This window comes from Misgurnus anguillicaudatus, chromosome 5, assembly GCF_027580225.2.
Source record: "Misgurnus anguillicaudatus chromosome 5, ASM2758022v2, whole genome shotgun sequence".
NCBI classification, from domain to species: Eukaryota; Metazoa; Chordata; class Actinopteri; order Cypriniformes; family Cobitidae; genus Misgurnus; species Misgurnus anguillicaudatus.
In genome coordinates, this window is record NC_073341.2 from 28,880,207 (window position 1) to 28,901,548 (window position 21,342).

Below are 21,342 nucleotides of genomic sequence, written 5' to 3' on the forward strand. Positions count from 1 at the left end.
CACGTGCAGTGTGCGATACCTGCGAGTTGTCCCCGACCCCATGCAGCGCTTCTCGCCCGGTGTGCGACCCCCTTGAAGCACCCAGCTAGCGTTTCAAGGTTTGTGCAAGCAAATACAAAAATTAAAAGACAGTCAATGCTAATCTAAACCCTGGTTGGATAAGGATTTAAAGGGAATATGAAGATGAAATGTGACGCATTTAGCTTCAGTGTTAAAACTGATTAAATAATTGCTGTCTGTGGTTCTATATGGGCTACAATGGCAATAGTTTTTTTTAAATAATATGGGAAAAAAGAACTATAAATTAGTTCATTTTTGGAACTGTGAACTAATTAAAAATTTTGAAGTATGAACTAAGAACTGAACTAGTTCATTTGAAAGTTTGTGAACTTTGAACTAGTTCATGTAGAAAGTGAACATTCCCAACATTGACCACCACTGTGCATTTGAGAAAGGTGCTTTATATATGGAAAATTACTGTAGGTCAGGATGGTCCGCTAGTTAGCATTTATTTTTTATTATGTAGTCTCTCCTATTGTTTTTGATAAAAGCAACCTAAATGGCAAGTTAGTAATTTGTACAGTCATTTTAGTTTACGACACAAAATCCCACACATCCTCACCAGAGGCTCTACGATTGGCTCTCTGTGTGTGGTTTACAACGGGGTGGGCAGATGCGCTTGTCACATGCTGCTGCGAGGGACGGCACTACAAGACATTATAAAAGCCACAACCCACTACACAGACACCATGTGCTCTGGAACAGATACACACACACACATCAGATGTGATACAAAGGCACCATTCAAAACCAGCTGAAAACACTTTTGCATCAGTAACAAAAAATATTGTCCTTTTAAAGCTTACAATGCCAGAGCCCTTAAACCACATTAAACTGGCAAACCTGGTTTACACACGCGTAAGAGTATGTGCATGTTAAAGTGTGTGTCCTGTCTTTGGCACGGATATGAGGATGGTATGCAAAGCCAAGAGAGGAAGTCAACCAAGTCTGGCCTGAAAGCTTCTGCCCGCCTCTCATCTCCGTCTTTCATCTGTCACTCCTCTCTTTCACCACTTTGATCTGCTGCTCTCTGTCAAACATCTCTCAACCTTAAGATCTTATTCCTCCATGGACCAATCCCAAAGTGACTTCAAAGTCAGACAGAGCGAGAAAGACCTTTCATCCCCTTCCGCTGGCTGGGGAACTGTAAAATGTACAGTATGTTTCACAGATAGCTAATTATGCTAACTGTGGGGATACAGACTCAATGTAAAAATGCTATTATAAAAAATGTAACTGTCACTTATACAGTAAAAAATTGTAATAGATTTAACAAGACATTACATTTTTACGAGAAAATTATGTAAAATATTTGTTTTTTTAAAACTGAAATTCTAAAATTTAACAAGGTTATACAGGTACTTCTACATTAAAAGATTGTTAAAATTATGTTTTTTGCAAGAAAAAAATACAACCCATCCCTAAAATATACTGTGAAAAAGTTAAAAGGACATCCCTATAATTCACTGCACACGTGTAACTATAAAAATTTGATGATATCTCATAAAACAATATGTTTTGTTATATATTTGTTGCCAGATATGTACATTAGGGTGTTAAATATCACATAATGAATTATGATTTAAAATTCGTAAAATATACACAACTTTGTCGTAATGCATTAACCTTTGCCATCATATCTAACTCTTTACGGGGTTTTCTGGCAACCGCAGCTGCCAGTTTTTTTACCATAAAAACAACAGATTTTGTAAACCGAGAGCAAACAGCACATTTTCAACCGACTAACACACAAAACGCTCACTGTCAAAATGAAACACAGCTGAGTCAAACTAAAAATTAACTAAAAAAAACTAAAATTGCTAGAAGCATCAATATCTCAGTGATGGATTTATTGAGAAATTAAAGACAAGTATAACATGTGAACAGATTTGTGCATAATTTTACAATGTAAGCTATAATTTTCTTACTATACAAACAGTGTTACAGTGACTGTGTGATACATAATATAGTTTTAAACAGGTACAGCTTACATTTAATGTGGCTAACTATTAAATAAACACCAGTACTGTTCAAAAGTTTCCTATACATTCTTGCAAAAAAACTAGACTCCTAATCTATAAGTGTGTGCTTTTCATAACCTCAAAGACATCTGGAAGAGATGAAGCCCCTCAAATGGCAAATGACAAGACAAATTGCCTGCCTGACTCACTCAATTCAGCTGAAACATGGTAGCCGGTGAGGGAAATTTTTGGAATGAATAATACGTTAATGTGTCATCAATGGTGTTGTCATGGCGGACCACATTAAAGCAAAATTCTAATTTCATGACATTGAAGTTTCTGGTAAAGTTATAGATATTTGCGTCAGTGTGTGTTGAAGTGCGTATATATAAGTTTCATTTATCGCAAATGAGTTTCAGTAACGGCATTTAAACGGAGCTGTCAACGCAGATAAAAAATGAGAGTGCCACTTCCTGTTCAGGGGGGAGCGCCTTCCGTTGTCGTCATTTCAGACATGGTTGTGAGACAAGTTGAGTCAAGATGGAAAATGATACCAATTTAATTTCCCATTTGTGGTCCAAAAAGCATTCGTTCAGATGCGTTGTGAGAGTAAGCTAAATCAAGGGGATTCCAACCTTACTTGACAAAATCTGTGCAGAAGGTAAAACTTTGATGTACCCAATTTCAATCAAAAATTTCGGTTTCGGTCCCAGACACGTTCTTCATAGTTGCATCTTGCTGAGTGACTTGCTATATCTCATGTTATTGCTATGTAAATTATGTTAATTAAATATGTTGTATCGTACTGTCATGACCGCTGTGTTGTTCAGAACTGCACCCAAGATTTTCACCGACTGTTGTACTTGTAAATATGGTTGATTTACAATAAAGAGATTTAATTAGATTAACATTATTACTAAAGTCACAACTAAATGTATTCCAACTTTATATAATGTCACACACAACAGCCTATAATGTCTTATTGCTTAAAAGGGACTTTTTACAAGACTTTTTTAAGATGTCAAATAAATCTTTGGTGCCCCAGAGTACAGATGTGAAGTTGTATAGCTCAAAATACTCCACTGATAATTTATTATAACATTGCCACTTTGTAGGTGTGAGCAAAAATTTGGCGTTTTTGGGTGTGTTCTTTTAAATGCAAATGAGCTGATCTCTGCACTAAATGGCAGTGTCGTGGTTGGATAGTGCAGATTAAAGGATTAGTCCATTTTCTTAAAAAAAATTCTGATAATTTACTCACCACCATGTCATCCAAAATGTCGATGTCTTTCTATGTTTAGTCGAGAAGAAATTATGTTTTTTAAAGGGAAACATTCCAGGATTTTTCTCATTTTAATGGACTTTAATGGACACCAACCCTTAACACTTAACTCAACACGTAACAACACGTTTTTTTCAACGGAGTTTCAAAGGACTATAAACGATCCCAAACGAGGCATAAGGGTCTTATCTAGTGAAACGATTGTCATTTTTGACAAGAAAAATAAAAAATATGCACTTTTAAACCACAACTTCTCATCTTCCTCCGGTCCTGTGACGAGCCAGCGAGACCTCATGTCATTGCGTAATGACGTGGAAAGGTCACGTGTTACATATATGAAATGCACATTTGCGGACCATTTTAAACAATAAACGGACACAAAGACATTAATAAGTATCATTCCACATACAACAACGTCGGAACGGTCCTGTTTCTCCAAACTTGTAAACTCTGGGGCGTAGTTTCGCATACGTCCTCCGTGACCTCTTGATGTGATGACGTACTGTGTGAGGTCGCACTGGCGCGTCACATGAACGGAGATATACGATAAGTTGTGGTTTAAAAGTGCATATTTTTCATTTTTCCTGTCAAAAATGACAATCGTTTCGCTAGACAAGACCCCCACGCCTCGTTTGGGATTGTTTAGAGTCCTTTGAAACTGCAATTTTAAACTGTATTAAAACTGTTACGTGTTGGGGTCCATTAAAGTCCATTAAAATGAGAAAAATCCTGGAATTTTTTCCTCAAAAAACATCATTTCTTTTCGACTGAACAAAGAAAGACATCAACATTTTGGATGACATGGGGGTTATTAAATTATCTAGATTTTATTTTAAGAAAATGAACTAATCCTTTAAGGGGTAATATTATCCCCTTTTGACATCACAAGGGGAGCCAAATTTCAATGAACTATTTTTTCACATTTGTGCAGAGAATGGTTTACCAAAACTAAGTTACTGTGTTGTTCTTTTTCATATTTTCTAGGTTGATAGAAGCACTGGGGACCCAATTATAGCACTTAAACATGGAAAAAGTCAGATTTTCATGATATGTCCCCTTTAAATACAGCACATACAGTACCGATAATGAGCAAATGACAATAAGATGAATTGCTCATTAACTCTGCATGCATGTTTGCATAAGTGTGTGTTTACTAACTTGTATTGCATTAATAGAATCGAACACATGATTCCTGAGGAAAAAATGCAGGTGCAAAGAAAATGCATCGAACACAAGGTGCACAAATAAGTCCTATAAATATACAAACGCAATAAAAACTTCAAAGCGCAAGTCTTCAGACATATTCATATTTATTGGCAGCTGTGGTGAGGTTAAGTAGTAGAAATGACACTTCACACACACACACACACACCCTGGCAAAGCAAAGACAGGGTGTGTTAAGTCAGTGGAGTTATCTATCTGCACGGCACCAGCTGGGGCATCTGTATTTCAAGGGAAACATTTTTATAGGGCTTCAGGACACCATCAGTCTGTCACGACCAAACTCTCTCTCTCTGTTGAAACCTCTCTTCACTTCTTTCACACACACTTTTTTCCTCTTTAAAACATGCAGTTGCTCTACCAGTTAGCAACAGTTAGCAGCATACAGTAAAAGGTCATAGGTTCAATCCTCAGGATCATAAAAGATCATATTACAGTCGCTTTGGATAAAAATGTCTGCCAAATGCATAAATGTAAATAAAAAGTCAGTAATTCATGACTTCTAAAAAGCCTGAACCCACTAGAACCTCAAAGACGCGCTCTCGTTCACAAACACACAGCACACACACACAGATTGGCAAAAGTGCTACAACTGTGACCGTGGTCTTTCAGTCAGGCAGAAAGCAACAAACAGTAAGTATAATGTAAACGGTTCTCTTGACTGCACTCTGACGCCTGCCAAACCCTATAACATGTCCCAAGGATAAAAACATGAGGGTCTGTACTAATCATACAAACACACACAAACAAACTGTACATGCTTGTTTTTCTGTCATGGCGGGGACTTTCCATTGACTTCTATTGTTTTTATACTGAGCTAATGAGGGAATTTTCTATCCTCAAGCCCTCAAACAAACTGTGCGGCACCTTTTGGTATTGAGTAAAATATTACTTAATTTGAGAATGTTCAAGTGTCGTTCGATAAAAAAAGAAAATCTGACCTTTTGTACAAAAGTGTTACTATGATCAGTCACATATTTGAATGCATTTGATTAGTGACTTAAAAAACATCTTACAGGGTCAAAAATACAAATGTACACTGTAAAAAAATTGCTGTAATTATGCAGCTGGTTGCCAGTAACTTACTGTAGACGATAAAAACTAAAAATGTTTCATGTTCATTTAACTTTGAACAAACTGTTGCCAGTAAATAACATAAATGTAAAATCTACAGTAAATTACTGGTTACTGTCTTTTTCCACACTGTAAAAAAATTCTGTAGAAATTAGTGTTACTTGCAGCTGGTTGCCGGTAACTTACCATAGATTTAAATTTATGTTACTTACTGGCAAGAGTTTGTTCAAAGTTAAATAAATTTTAAATATCAACAAGTCTTTATCTTTAGAGAATAAAGATATACAATGCAAAGCATTGCAGCCGCATGCAAAGCATTCTGGGAACCAGAAATCATCATCAACCTTTTTCTGTTTTTTGCTTTAGATTTTGTTTCCCAGAATGCTTTGCTTGACGCTGTTATTTTGGTTTTACTCTGTAAAGACAAAGACTTGTAAATGTTTAAAGTCGCCATGAAACGGAGCGATTGCCTTATTTTCCCCGTGGTGATGTATATCCGAATGAAACGGCTTTTGAGATGAAATAAGGCAGGGCTGGATTTGAATTTGTCCATCGAGATCTGATTGGATTGTTTGAAGTTGGGTCGTGTTGCTAATTGCTAATCGCTGCGATCTTCTCCCGGACCCCGCCCACCTGCCATACTTATGACCGGAAGTGAAGAGAGATCGTTTTGAGGAGGGGAGGAGATTTGCATTTTTGATTAAAGATTAAAGATGAGCACACACAAATTTTTTTAAAATAATGAAGCTCACAGATAAGTAATTTGTTAATAATAATACAATATTAAAAAATATCTATAGTTTTTCATTTCAATTTCATTGCGACTTTAATGTTCATTTAACTTTGAACAAAATGTTGCCAGTAAATAACATAAATTTAAAACTACGGTAAGTTACCGGCAACCAGCTGCAAGTAACACTGTAATTTCTACAGATTTTTTTACAGTGCATGTTTAAGTGTAATTTCTACAGAAATTTATATAACATTGATATCTTTAATATTGATTGAGTCCGACATGTCAAAGATTGTCAGTGTCAGTACAATATTTTTATTTATATATATACACAATAGATTTTTTGGATAAAATGTTACTTTAAATTCAAGATTTTCAATGTGGTCTTCTGGACCCTCCTTTATTAAAATTCACAGAGAAAGCAGAAAATAGCAGAGCTTGCAACTGATATCCCTGCGGTAAAGATATTCCCATAACAAGAATACTTATTAACAACTCCGAAAAGGTTTCAAGTTACAAAGCAATAAAGATGTCATAAAATCCATCTTTATTTCACACGCAGGGCTGTTTGAACACAAGTGTGTGGTAAATTAAGCCTCGGCAGCACTGAAAATTCAGGTGGCCTCTATTAAATTTCCACGAAGCAGAAATGCTGAGGGAGTTCCAGATGGTGACCTGTTACAGCGGTTTGAGATACAGTAATGCAGAGGGTTTTATCAGGGAGTCGCTGTTTAATCTGTGAGGAGCCATGCCTGCTTATCACCTGCTCTCTTCTGAAGGCAACATAAGGTCACACTACTGGTTCGCACACTTGCATGTTCATGGTGGGCTGATGTCGACCGTCTCCTATCAGATGTAGTTCAATATGGATGCATTGCCCAGCCACTGTATACACTTTGATAGAAGACACCGTTCTGTTATATCAACTGATGCAAAGATTTATTAGATAGAACGTTGTGTTCAAATTACTTATTAGGGCTTTTCACAGATATAAAACCCAGCATCACATTGATGGAGAGTCTGAAAATAATGTGCTACACCTTTCAATAGCATTAAGAAAAGTTAGGATCCAAAACTATTCGTAATTATAAAAGATTTTATTTTGTTTGGACAATATGTGACCTGGGGCAAAATATTCACAAGTGGGTGATTCTCGCAAAGTAAGAGTATCAAAATAAGACGCATACAGTTACAAACATCTCTTCGTGTACTATTTTGCACATGATTTCAAATGACATCATACAAACCAATTTTGTTGTTTTTTCAACATTTAAGGGGAAGATTTTCATTACCGCAACATGTCCATGACTGGATTTGGGTTCTTTGACATGGAAATATTTATAATTAAAAAATATAAAAAATAAAAAGCTTCAGTGCATGTTATACTATAAACATTTACAGTAAAGAAACATGTAGTATTTGGTGATAATTGGTAAATGTAGAGACAATGCTAAGGAATATAAATGTGTAGACCAATTTCCTCATTCTCCACAACAATTTTCAATCATTGTTTAAGCCCTCAAAGGAACTTACTTTTTTTTTAATTGTTGGAAGGGACATAATTGACTGTGACATTCAAGATGGCTACCTGGTAAGCAGATTTTATTTTTTCTCTCCAGATAGAAGTTGAAATTTTTTATCATAGTAGCAAGACAACTTTTTTGTACTCATTACCGCAACATGAGTTTGTAAATGCATATATTTAATGTAATATCATGTTGCGTTAATGATAATTTTTGATAATGATAATCTAAAAAATGTTAATAATTTTATAGGAAATATTTTTTAAATCCTCTACAAATAATGGCTTCAAGGGCTTTTTAAAAATTCTGATGCTGGACACCTTCTAAATCTGGATTTCGTGAGAATCACCCAAGTTGGCCACTTGTTTGTATTGGGTTTTTTTTTTTGCAATAAATGCAGTTCATTTAGTTATATAATTCAAAAACATGGCAAATTAAAGCAGAATCAAGCAGAACTTTTACTCGCAATTGCCACCTGTTGGGTTATTTTTGGTGGTTGAAAGTTTACTACATTTACTACTACTAAATGTGCTCTGTTTAATGGCCAATACTATGCCCATTTAAAAAAAAAGTTATATAAGTCTTAGGACAGGTGTGCCTAGAATGTGGCACCTATTTGGGTTGAGCAAAAAAAACGCTCTTTTCATGCGTGTCCCTTTAAATGCAAATAAGCTACAGCTTTCGGTTAAAACTAGTCTGTGACAATAGTATCTTTAGCTGCATTAGTGCTTAAACATGCTAACAAACACATTTTCAGAAAAGCTTTTTGGTCAAATTAACCAGTCAGTGGCTGTGGGCAGGGCTTTGTCACATTAACAAGAGAATCAAAACAGCATGTTAAAGGGACGATTCACATTTCACGTCTTTTGCGCACGTAATTACATAATTTTGAATATAGCCACGCTACCACTGGGCCAATACCCTTTCAAAAAGTACACCTTGGCTGTTTACACTTGGCATGGTGTAAACGGTGTTCAAAACTTTTGAGTTCATCCACTTTCGAGCACTTTCAACCACATTCAGAGGTAGTCGAAAACCCTTTAGATCGGATTGCTTTTGTAGTAAAAACGCACATGTGGTTGAATGTGTTCGAACAGCCACAGGAGACCGCCTTCTCTCCGCCCATTTATCTAATCTGAGGTACTGAACACAATGTTTTACGTCTTTTCTGACTTCTGGCGTGAACTCACAGTGTACTGCGCTATCTTTAGGGTTTTATTGATAAAACTAAAGCAGCTGATCTCCGCGTAGTTTCATTTTGCAAGCGTGTGAAGTTGCGCGATCTTATTTCATCAATTGCGCTGAAATATCAGAGGAAGCTCTAACATATTCATGTACAAAACACTGTGCAGCATGTTTACTGACAACCCAAGCAGCGGATTCCGACATAATATTAGTTCATGTTCATATAAACTCATCATTACTCTCGCTCGCATTTAAATGACAACAGAGAGACTCACTCGCAGACCACCCCCTCAAAGTAATCAGGACAAAAGTGGACAAGAAATACGGATTTAAATACCAGGTGTAAACGTGATGTGTGTTTCTCTCGTTTACTTGTGATCCGATCAACGAAAAAAATCTTAATACCAAGTGTAAACAGCCCCTAATCATATTAGTAGCCTACCTCAAAGATACATATTAGTACCTCAAATGTTTACATACGTACATAGGGCCACATAGGGCCTTTTTTTAAAGGGTACTGCCCCAGTGACAGCTTTGGACCACTTTTATTGACCATTTTTCAGACAATGTAGGAGCTTGACGTGTCTCGTGGACTATGAGCAATAAGCGTTTTGTGAACACTCAGCACTATTATGAGGCGCATTGATCTGACAGATTGATTATCATACAGCTGCAATGCTACCGACTTTCATCTGTGACCTCTTTCTGCAAGCATCTCTCTCATCACAATTTCCAAATAATCACATTTAAATCTTCTCTCAGTTTTTTCTTCGTAGTTCTATCATTTGTTTACCAAAGTTGGAGTAGCAGGATGAAGTGATGATATCAAATGGTAATATAATGGTTCGTTGTTTTATACCACGGTACTGAAAATTAATACAGTGCTAATACCACAGTACACTGAAAATGTTTTCTTCATTTTCTTCCAAAAGTGACACTGTAGATTGCTGCAAAGATCACATGGTACTGTACCTTTATGGCATATTGTATTGTAGCTTAAATAAGACCTTTTTTTAAGATGTCAAATAAATCTTTGGTGTCCCCAGAGTACATATGTGAAGTTCTAGCCAAAAATACCATAGATCATTTATTATATCATGTTAAAATTGCCACTTTGTAGGTGTGAGCAAAAATGTGCCATTTTTGGGTGTGTCCTTTTGCAAATGAGCTGATCTCTGCATTAAATGGCAGTTCTGTGGTTGTATAGTGCAGATTATGGGGCGGTATTATCCCCTTTTGATATCACCAGGGGAGCCAAATTTCAATGACCTATTTTTTTTAACATGCTTGCAAAGAATGGTTTACCAAAACTAAGTTACTGGGTTGATCTTTTTACATTTTCTAGGTTAATAGAAGCACACTATTATAGCACTTAAACATGGAAAAAGTCCGATTTCCATGATATGTCCCTTTTAAACACTTTAGGTCAACCCAAGCAATAAGACAGCTCAGTTACAAAAGCTCGGCTATAAAACTGCAAAAGTCATGGGATTCCCAAGGAAACACTACAGATAAATCAAAAAAGTATCTGCAGAATGCACAAATGTAAATGTAAACAGAGAAAGCGTTTGGCACAAAGTCAACCAGCATCATGAGTAAAGATTATAGTGTTAACGAAGGAATTAAAGTTACTGAAAATTGACATATTCAGAGGCATGCCGAATGCAACAGGATATGTCCTGCAGACAGAGTGGCTACATGAGAGACTGGTTCTCTCAGAAAACTGTCGCTCGGAGAAAACAAGCGTTCTGTGAGAAGCCAGAGGATTGACTAACAGTAATTTACTGTGATTACCTGGAAAATATATATTTTTTCTCTGAAGCACCTGAAGGTTTGGTAAGTGTGAATAGAAAGTTCTGTGGGGTGGGAACACTTTGATGTTTCTACAGACGACCCACAAGCTTCAGCCGCAAGTGAGCAGGTCTTATTTTCTGTCAGGAAATCGCACCCTTGACTGTCAATCATACTGTCAAATGGTATGTCTGCGTAAGTATCTCTGTACGGTGTCCAAAAAATTTAGATCACTAGTAAAAATAAATGTAGTCATTTACTTATAATCATTTTAAATATTATATGATATAATAAATATTTAAATGTTTTTTTAAGTATTTAATACATTTTTATATATTTATATATATATATATATATAAACAAACATATAAAAATATATATACAAATTTATTAAATACTTAAAAAACTTTTAAATATTTATTATATCATATAATATTTAATAGGATTATAGGTTTCACTGTTTATATATATAAACAGTGGAAGGTTTAATCGAATAAAAAATATTTAAAAAATATATGATTAATGAAAAAAATATAATATAATATACATAAAATTAAAATAATAAATTTTAAAATCTGCAAAAATGCAATTGTTAAACCTATACATCTACGGTGGTTGGGCCCAGCATACATGGCATACATGATTAATTATTGCTTTATACAAATTTGCAAAGATTACAGTTGTTAGAACTGAAAGGAACAATATTTTCTAAAACAACACCCGCACCGGAGAGATTGCCAAAGTCTAGACTAGTTCTGTTAACTCGCTTATCTGCAATAAAACAGCATGCGCTCTGTCTAAGGCGCTGCTGGCCCTTTAAGAAGATAAGCATACCGAACACCTCCCCCTGTTGGAGGCCGGCGGCGCTGTGAACTTGACCTGATATGACCCCCTTTCTCCCACCCCTCCCAAATTTCCGCTGCCAGAGCACTGGAGCACATTCCAGCTCCGCCGTGTTTACTGAACATATGCGTGTGTGCATGTGTGTGTTTGCACTTGTCTGTGCTGTATCTTCCTGTCTTACAGTGCACCAATAGAGAGAGCCTGAGCGACACAACATGTATCTGTGCGTCCTCATTCACTGTACGAGTGGAACGACAGGATATGGAGGCCCACAGAACCCTGGTTAGGTATCTTCTGTCAAGCTTCTTATAAACTCCTGCAGTCTTACCAAACCAGTCACGTGATCCGGCCCTAAACCGCTTTGGCAACCGTAATATGGCATATTTACTGCCAAAACAGCAGAGACTGAGACGGAGGTGTGAATTTAATAAACAATCATTTTGGCACGTGGCATTTCCGTACGCATCGCAAAAACTATGACCAGGTGCAATACGCAATAAAATACACCATAATGCGGTGTACTTTTAAGCAAATTGTGTCATTAAGGTTAGTCTTTTTTGCTATTATCATTCATTACGGAGTTTGTTTACATTTGTTACTATTGATTCTGGTGTGCTTTATCAAATGATGATCAAATGATGATGAACCACATGTTCAGAATTTTAAAGAGCTGATTCAGATGCTCAGATTGCAGTGGTGTAGCATCGCTACAGATTATAATCTCAGTATAAGAGATTGTGGTTTTCTGCTGCATCTACCAAAACACCTCTAAACGGTCCTGCCAAAAAGGGAGTTACCCAATGCAAGTTACATTTACATTTAGGTATTTAGCAGGCATTTTTATACAAAGCCACTTAGAGAAATGTGGGTAAGACAGCCAAGGGAAGCAATAATATGAGAAATGCAATACAAAGTTAACTTTGTTTTGTGCATTAAGCGCACATTTTGTGGCCAAATTTGCACCATTACTTTTTGCATAAACCATTTTGCAAACCAGGTGCTGAAACAATGCAGACAGCAGCGTGTGCATTAAACAAATCTACTGTAAATGCCCTGATGCTCAGGTCAGGTGATCCGACTAGAAACTGAAATAAACCGAAACAATAGCAGATCAATCTTAATGCTCTAATCAGACAGATACCCTAATCTTTTTTTTTTAAGTAATTCATTTGATTATCTTCCGAAGGAACCGTTCCCCCAATGAGATCTGCGGTTAAACTGGTTAGTAAAATACATTGAACAGGAAAAATGAAAATAATAGCCACTGGTTCTTGGTCAGGCAGTCATTCGGGACCGCCGTCCCACCCCACTCTGCGCTCCATTAGTAAATAAACATACTAAAAAACACAGCTGCAGCAACAGCTAAACACTACAGGCCCTGTTTAAGTCAACTAAGGCCTGTGAAAGATGACACTGTGCCTTTAAGAGCAAATGCTGACTGTATGCTTTTCTAGGCCACTCCCCCTTTCTTTTCCCTTCACTGGCTTCTTCTCCGTGGTACTGCGGTTAGTAGGAGGGCCCGAGACGCAGTTCTTTATCAGTGGGTTTACAGCAAGGAGTTTGTAGGTTATTAAGCAGGTCAGATGACATGCAGGCTGCCTGCCTGACCCAGACAACAGAGGGTGAAGGTCGACTGGGGGGGGGGGTGGAGAAACAAAATGGGCGGAAAAGAGAGAGAACAAGAATGAAGGAGTAAAAAGATAGAAAGACAGGTTGCAGATGTGGACGTTTTTTGTGGATGTCTGTCCTTCCACCTGTCTTTCTTCATAATACAATGACACACACACACACACAAACACACACACACACACACAAGATTCTTGTAGATCAAGCGATGGTGGGTGTAGAAAAGCGTAAACAATACAAATAAAATTCTTAAAAATGCAACTTGGTAATTGAATAAATAAAATTTGGACATGAGAAATTTGGAGAGAAAGATGCACACTAACATCGCTGAGTCATTCGGACTCCTGCTACGCTTATACACTTCACACTCCATCAATCTGACACAGTGACCAATCCACTGAACTCATAACTGTGCTTTCACGGGAATTTATTTTAAACATATCATGCTTGACTAACTGTTCACAAGTAAACCTTACTCGTAAGTATTACTGCGGTTATTCACAGTTTAATGTCTATGGCGAGCATCTGTGGCATGCTGGCATTTACCACAAAAAAACCCCGTCTGTTTACAAAAACAAATGAAAAACATTTTTACAGTAATGCACACGTACACTGACAGATTTAACGGAAATATCACTGCTTTTCTGAGAAGTCACACCTGTCTCTGTGACAGCCCTAGACAAAAAAATAAGTCGGGTGGCCATGCTATTTGTTTTTGCCAGAAAACAACACTTTTCGTCTGATTTAGGGCTGTCACGTAGCCTGGGTGCCAGCCGATCTTAGCCCCGCCCACAACATTTTAAAAGACGGAAAGATCGTTCTGGGGTTTCTCCCTTAAGGAGCTACTACGCGAGAACCAAAGCTGGTCGACCAATCAAATTGTCAGGGCGGGCTTTATACGATGATGGACAGATGATCAACAGTAACGTAATCAACCACGTCACCAAACAGCACGTTTGTTGAATCTGATTACAACGAAATGGCTGCCGAAGAATTCAGATGTGTGGATTCTGACATTAAGTCTGTTCTAAAAGATATCGACAGCGCATTGATTTTAAAAGAGGAACAGAGAAATGCGAGCAAGGCATTTGTTGATCGGAAAGATGTTATTACCGTCCTTCCTACGGGATTCTGCAAAAGTTGGTCGCACTTATGTTAAAGAAGCAACTGAAATGGGTATCATGGCGATGCAACTCGGCGTGCACAACGAGATAGATATAATTAGCGGTCGTTGCCAGCTTCTTTTCGGAACCCTGGAATCGTGGCTGCTGAATAAGTGTAGGGACATGCTAGGCGCCGATATTTTTCAAGCAAACGTAATGGGTAACGTCGTGGATGAAGTTCAACTAATGTACAAATAGTCTTACTGTATGACTTAGTTAATACTTAATGTTGTGATATAAATGAAATGTTGTAAACATAGTAGGTGTTGGTGTACGTTCGCTAACTCAGACTTAGTATAATCCCAATTTTAGTGTCATTGTAGCGAAATAACTAGCAGTTCGGTCAAGCTGCAAAAGACGCCATTTCAACATACGCCACACACTCCGTTGCTCTCATTGGTGATAGGTCTATCCAATTAAGTGCAGAGGCATTTTTCGGTTGAGACACGCCTCATAATCATAGCCCAATGGAGCGGTATCAGACTCAAATTCTGACTAGAATTGAGTATGACAACGTCAGGCTAGCTGTCACGATTAAGAAATGGTTAATTGTCTAATAAATTCGTACGATTACGACGATTAATTAACTGTTTTAGGACTTTACCGATTATGAAGACTAATTGTCTGTTTTATTGCTTTGACATTTTAATTCTCATACATTTTTTGCTTGTTTTTCACACATACTGTATATATCTTTAAAAAAACTAAAAATTCTTCATAAGAAATAAACACAATAACGTGTCTGAAAAATAACTGAAAATAAAAATGCAATCAATATAAACTAACTATACCAGAACAGGCATTAAATAGTAGCCAATCCTACTAAGGTCATATTAGTACACATGTATTTAATGGCAACGTGATACATTGCACTGTCAGTTAAAGGCGAAGTGCACAATGTTTGAAAGCCATTGTTGATATTTGATAAATCACCTAAACAAACACGCCCCTACCCCAATAGAATCTGGACCTTCTTTTAAAAGACCCGCACCACATACACAACCTTGGCAAGGATGTCGGTTTAGTAGACACGCCCCTTACTGCTAATTAGCTACAAGTGTGTTTTGGTAGGCGGCCCGTCTCCTTTTCCAAAGCGCTTTTCAAACATTGTGCACCCCGCCTTTAAGGAATGCCATCTGATACTGTTTCGTTTATACAGGCGCTGCAGCTCCCCTTGTGTTTTTTTTTGAGAGATGTGCAATCATTGCGGTAATCTAAAATCATCACGATGTGGTCAAACAATCCAGATGAGACGATTATTTAATCATTGTGACAGCCCTAGTCTGATTCATTTTGCAGGTTTTCGTTCAATAACAGGGACGCATGAGTGACGAAATGACATGAAGATGTGGACTTCGCGCATGTAACCTTTAAACAGTCATTAAATAAAATAAATCAAACCACTATATAAGAAACGATTGACACTTAACACTTGTGAAGAGAGGTTAGAGTTCAGCCATGAGGTATGCAAGGGTTAATGATACATTAAAGCTCAGCCATAGGCCTATGTATACGCCAACTTGGCTGGCACAGGCTGTAAGATCATCAGCTGGCTTCCAGGCACCTCCTTTTTACAACACAATAAATTGAAACACATCTCATGGCCTGCCAGCGCGAGCCCACTTATATTAAATGAATCATAGTGTCAGAGCTTGGCTCTGTATGTGTCTTAATTTCCCTTTCTTCCTGTTTCTCTGGCTCGATGCAGACAGATGTCTCTATGCAACTCTGACAGCTCAATTCTGCTGCTGAAAAGGTCGCCCAGCAGCATACCTCACGGTGCATTTTAAGGCTCGCAGCAAAAGTGCAGTCACATTGTGGTGCTCCTGGTACCAAGCAGAACAGGAGATGAGTCAACAGCTTTCTCAGAAAAACAAGCCGGAGCATCTTTTGTGATTTACGCCATGTAGTAAAGCAGCGTCCGTTTCAACCGTCACACCAACCTGCCTGGGTTTCTCCGTACATTTACACAAGACTTCCCAGTACTGCCGTCACAGTTCAAAGGCAGCCCAGTTCTGAGAATCATGCACTTTACGCATTGAATAGATGAGAATTCATTCAAACAAACTTACAGATTGCATAACACTTAAATAGACTTCATACCGGCCCCTTGTCAAAAAATATATAAATCTTGTATCCTAGTAAACTAAAACCCAATACATGAAACATAACATGCTAACTCACCTCTCTCCTGCACAAAGTAGGCGAGGTAAAGGTCCAGTTCTTTGACGGACACACTGATGTGATGAGGCTGGACGCAGAGAATAGAATTGGAACACTGGCCGCCCTTTACCAGCCGTTCTCCATCTGTGCTTTCCAGCGGGATGCCCTTGAAAAGTATCACCATCACCAGGTCCAGACGCCAAACTTTATCCGCCTGCCGCAGACAGTCAATGCGCCTCATCTTTCCCTTCTGGTCAGGGTTCGAGAGGACACAACACGGAGGCTTTTTCCCCGTGATGGACAGCACGAAGTCCTCACGACACTCCGGTCGGATGTCTTTGCGGAGCTTGGCGAGGAGGCGTGACGCCCACTTCTGTTTGACCTCGGGCTTCTCGCCCAGGAGTTCGTCTTTGACTGCGCGCTCTTCATCCTTGGTCATCCGCTTCTCATGCTTTTTGAAATACTTGCGCTTGCGGGCCTGCAGGTTGAACCAGGTGTAGGCAAAGGCACGCACATGTGGCAGCAATGCCTCAATGAATGGATGGAATTCATCCTGTAAGAGAATTGCAAAAAAATATTAGTCGAAAAATAATACAAATATTAATCTGCTTAAAACTTTTACCTAAAATCCATTTTGTTTACATTAAAATCCAATGAAAAGTCATTTTTGTGCTTTTAATGGCACTAAGCGCATAATAATAAAATCTGTTATTGAACAAGTACTTAAACAATCAATGTTTAAAACGGTCTCCTTAACACAATTTACAACGGTCGAACTGTCGGGACGGATTTTTTTTCAATACATGTAAATAAAAATGTAAAGTAACAGTAATTTTATGTTTCAAACAAAGACGTCAATACTAGAGGGGCAAAAGTTATGGTTTGCAGCTTTAAACAGGTTTACCAATCTTTAGTTACATTTACAAAAATTTCATCGTCAAAATACAAGCGCTACAAATAGCGATTAATAATAGTTATTATAGTAATAACAGACCACAAACATATTGCAGCAAAAATTGAAATTACAGCTGCATAACAACTAATCGCAACTAATGGTTTGCAGAATAAAAGTTTTTGTTTATGTGTGTGTACTAGGGATGGGACGATTACCGGTTTCACGATTAACCATGATAAAATGTCCTGACGGTTAGTATTATCGTTTAAAATGTAATTATCATTACAACCGTGTTTGATTACCGTGATTTTGAAAACTCGCGGTAAATCCTTTCCAGTCAGAATCAGCTTGACGCACGCACGCGTGCAACATTGGTTTTTGCACGAGAAGGCGTGGCGGAAGGCAGTAACAGGTGCACTGTGTTTTAATGCGTTGCTTATGTGTGCATTTGATGTTCTTATTTAAGGTACTATTCATTAAAACAGGTTCATACATCTCAGGGCTCCATGTTAATGTTCATTTAATGCAGGGGTGTCCAATACGACCAGTCGATCGCAAATGCAATGCCGGTAGATCGCACATAAGTTAATAACTGTGTATGCTGCTCCACGCCTCCACAACCTTCGGAAAACAAAGCGCCAAATTGGCATTATGGTCTTAGAAACAAGTCTTTTTGAGTTGCTGCGCATTTCTTCTCAAGTGTGTTTTTATCAATCTTATGCCTGCCTGCTGCAGCTGAATCGTCTAACTTCCGAAATTTGGATGCACATTCTTGTATGTGCGCGAGACCGACCGACCGCCCGAACGAGAGAGAGAGAGAGAGAGAGAGAGAGAGAGAGAGAGAGAGAGAGAGAGAGAGAGAGAGAGAAAGAGATGCATCTGATAATGTTGTCATTTTCTAGTTTATTTCATCAAAACCGCATCTCCGCTATTCCGCTATAAGAAGTACTCGGCATGTACTCAAATGATTTTTTTAACTCCTCAAAAAGAATGGAGTAATGGTGACAGCCCCTAAATTCAACGTAGAAATAGTCCTCCTAACACACATTTAAAGTGTTATTAAAAAATTTAACAGTGTTTTGTTAAAAAATGTTTTCTAGCAGGTAGTTCTTGTCGGCTTTATCATTTTAAAAGTAGATTGCCACACAAAAAAGGCTGGACACCCCTGATTTAATGTTTATGCTTAAAAAAGTGCATATAGCTGCTAATTGTATTTGTTGTTTGCTGATTTTCAAAAATAAAACTTGTTAAAATGTTTTCAGTGTGTGTATCAGTTCTTTTTGAACATTTCCATCTCAATTTAAGAAAACCATGATAATACTGATAACCGTGATAACTTTGGTCACTATAATCATGATATGAAATTTGCTAACCGTCCCATCCCTACTGTGTATAATAATTATGTAAATATATATATATATATATATATAATTATAGTTGTTATGCAGCCCTAATAATTTTTTTTTTAACAAAATCCAACCTCACCACGGATCAATTAAAACTAAAGCAGACGAAAAAGAAACGAGGTGGAAAAATTGAGCAATATATGAGTTCTGATCAACTTTACCATAACAAAGAATCGCATATCATTACCCAGGTATCCCAATGCCAGATATTCCCGAATCTACTTGTACTTGTCAGTTCCTAAGACTACAGTTATCTCTGCATATTAAGATGCAGTAAGGTAAAAATCCTAACATCCAAAAAATAACACTCACCTCAATAAAAGGATGGAATTCATTTTACATCAAACTGTTTACTCAAAAACTATTTCTGACAAACAAAACCACGTCAAGTTCAAAGAGGATATGAATCATTCCGGCTCTTTTCTGTATTGATTCACATCATCGAAATGCATTTTTCCATTCCCTGTGTGTTTACCAAAACAGAAAGCGTAAATTCCAGACGTAACGTTTGAAAAGTCCCAATAATATTCTACAGATTTCGCAGCTAAATGTGTTCAGAGTTTATAGCGAATCTAATGCATCTACACTTCTCCATTGTTTCCATTTTCGTGCACCATGTGCAGTCATCATTTATCCAATTATGCCGTGTTGACTATTTTCACTTTCAGTGGTGAGTTTTAAACAACAACAGCAACACCGCACACATATGTACCTCCCAGGCACGTCCGAACCGCAGTCCCCTAACTGTTCAGGGCAGGAGAGTTCCTCATCATTCATTTGGGCTGACTAATTACTTCCATATTTGACCATTTCTAAAACCTTAAACTAGCACCAGACTGTGCTATAAATGTTACTAAAACCCCAACTGAACATTAAACATGCACATCTATCAATTATCATTAACAAGACTTAAAGCTCAGCGCACACTGCTGTGGATGTGTGTGTGCATAAAACAGTCATAATGAGACTGGAGCTCTACAGTTCTGCGATAATCATCAGTCCAAAAAAATCCCCAAGTTTAATAGGAGGGTTTTTGCACTTATGGCAAAATAATGAAAATCAGATTTACATTGAATGATGTCAGCTGTGGAATCAATACAGCATGACATAGTCACCAGCGTGTCAGTTTAGCTTAGTTATAATGCAACCACAGAGAGTGAGAGAGACAGAGAGAGAGAGAGAGAGAGAGAGAGAGAGAGAGAGAGAGAGAGAGAGAGAGAGAAAGAGAGATGGCTTAGGGCTGCCTGACCATAGTAAATGAAACAAAGAGAAATGAATAGAATAAAGAAAGAAAACATATCAGCCCTCAATCTGGTTGTGCTGCGAGCAGTTAGCTGGTGTTGGTGTAACATAATTAGATATATTAATTTGGCACTCATGTGATAAGGTTCGTGGCAGTAAAACGTCTTTCATCGTCTTTACAAAATCCACCAACAACATCTCTCATTAACACCTTCAAACACATCCCATACAAATTTTGTATTGTATCAGACAAAAAATACTCTCTGCTTTATGCTTGTACAAAACATCTTCAGCTCGGGCTTCTGTAGATGCTGTTTATACTTAACTACTAAACATACTTAACTAGCAAGATTACCAATTGCAATCTTTGCTAGTGAACAGTTTAGCATTTGGCAGACGGTTTTGCAATTAAGTTATATATCTTTTTTTATCCGTACAGATGTTCTCTGGGGTTTGAACCTATGAGATTTGCACTGCAAATGTAATACTCTTCTATTTGAGCTACAGTACAGGAACATTACACCAATCTACAGGAACCTTACCTTCATTACACCGACCAACACAAACATTACATCGACCAACAGGAACATTAAATGAATCTACAGGAATATTTCACTGATTTACAGAAACATTAAACTGATCTACAGGAACATTACACCGACCTACAGGAACATTACACCGACATACAGGAACATTACACCGACCGACAGGAACATTACACCGACGTACAGGAACATTACACCGACATACAGGACCATTACACCGACCTACAGGAACAGTACACCGACCTACAGGAAAAGTACACCAATCTATAGGAACATTACACGTATCTACAAAAACTTTAAACCGACCTACAGGGACATCACACCAACCTACAGGAAGAGTACACCGACCTACAGGAAGAGTACACCGACCTACAGGAAGAGTACACCGACCTACAGGAAAAGTACACAAATCTATAGGAACATTACACCGACCTACAAAAAAAGTACACCGACCTACAGGAAAAGTACACCAATCTATAGGAACATTACACAGATCTACAAAAACTTTGAACTGATCTACAGGAAAAGTACACCGATCTACAAGAAAATAACACCGATCTACAAAAGAAGTACACCGACCTGCAGGAAAAGTACAACAACCTACAGGAAAAGTACACAAATCTATAGGA

At 37.7% G+C, this 21,342-nt stretch overlaps 1 protein-coding gene across 7 annotated transcripts in view; it reads right to left on the reverse strand.

The window, feature by feature from the left end:
- The window catches only part of nfic (nuclear factor I/C), a 173,083-nt gene that overhangs the window by 89,785 nt on the left and 61,956 nt on the right, over positions 1-21,342 (reverse strand). For all 7 annotated transcript variants that reach the window (XR_012369698.1, XM_055168093.2, XM_055168099.2 and 4 more), the window contains exon 2: positions 16,647-17,178. Coding sequence is in view for 6 of the 7 variants with exons in the window: in XM_055168093.2 (XP_055024068.1) it covers positions 16,647-17,178 (532 nt within the window). In the remaining variant the exon portion in view is untranslated. The remainder of the gene's footprint in view (positions 1-16,646; positions 17,179-21,342) is intronic.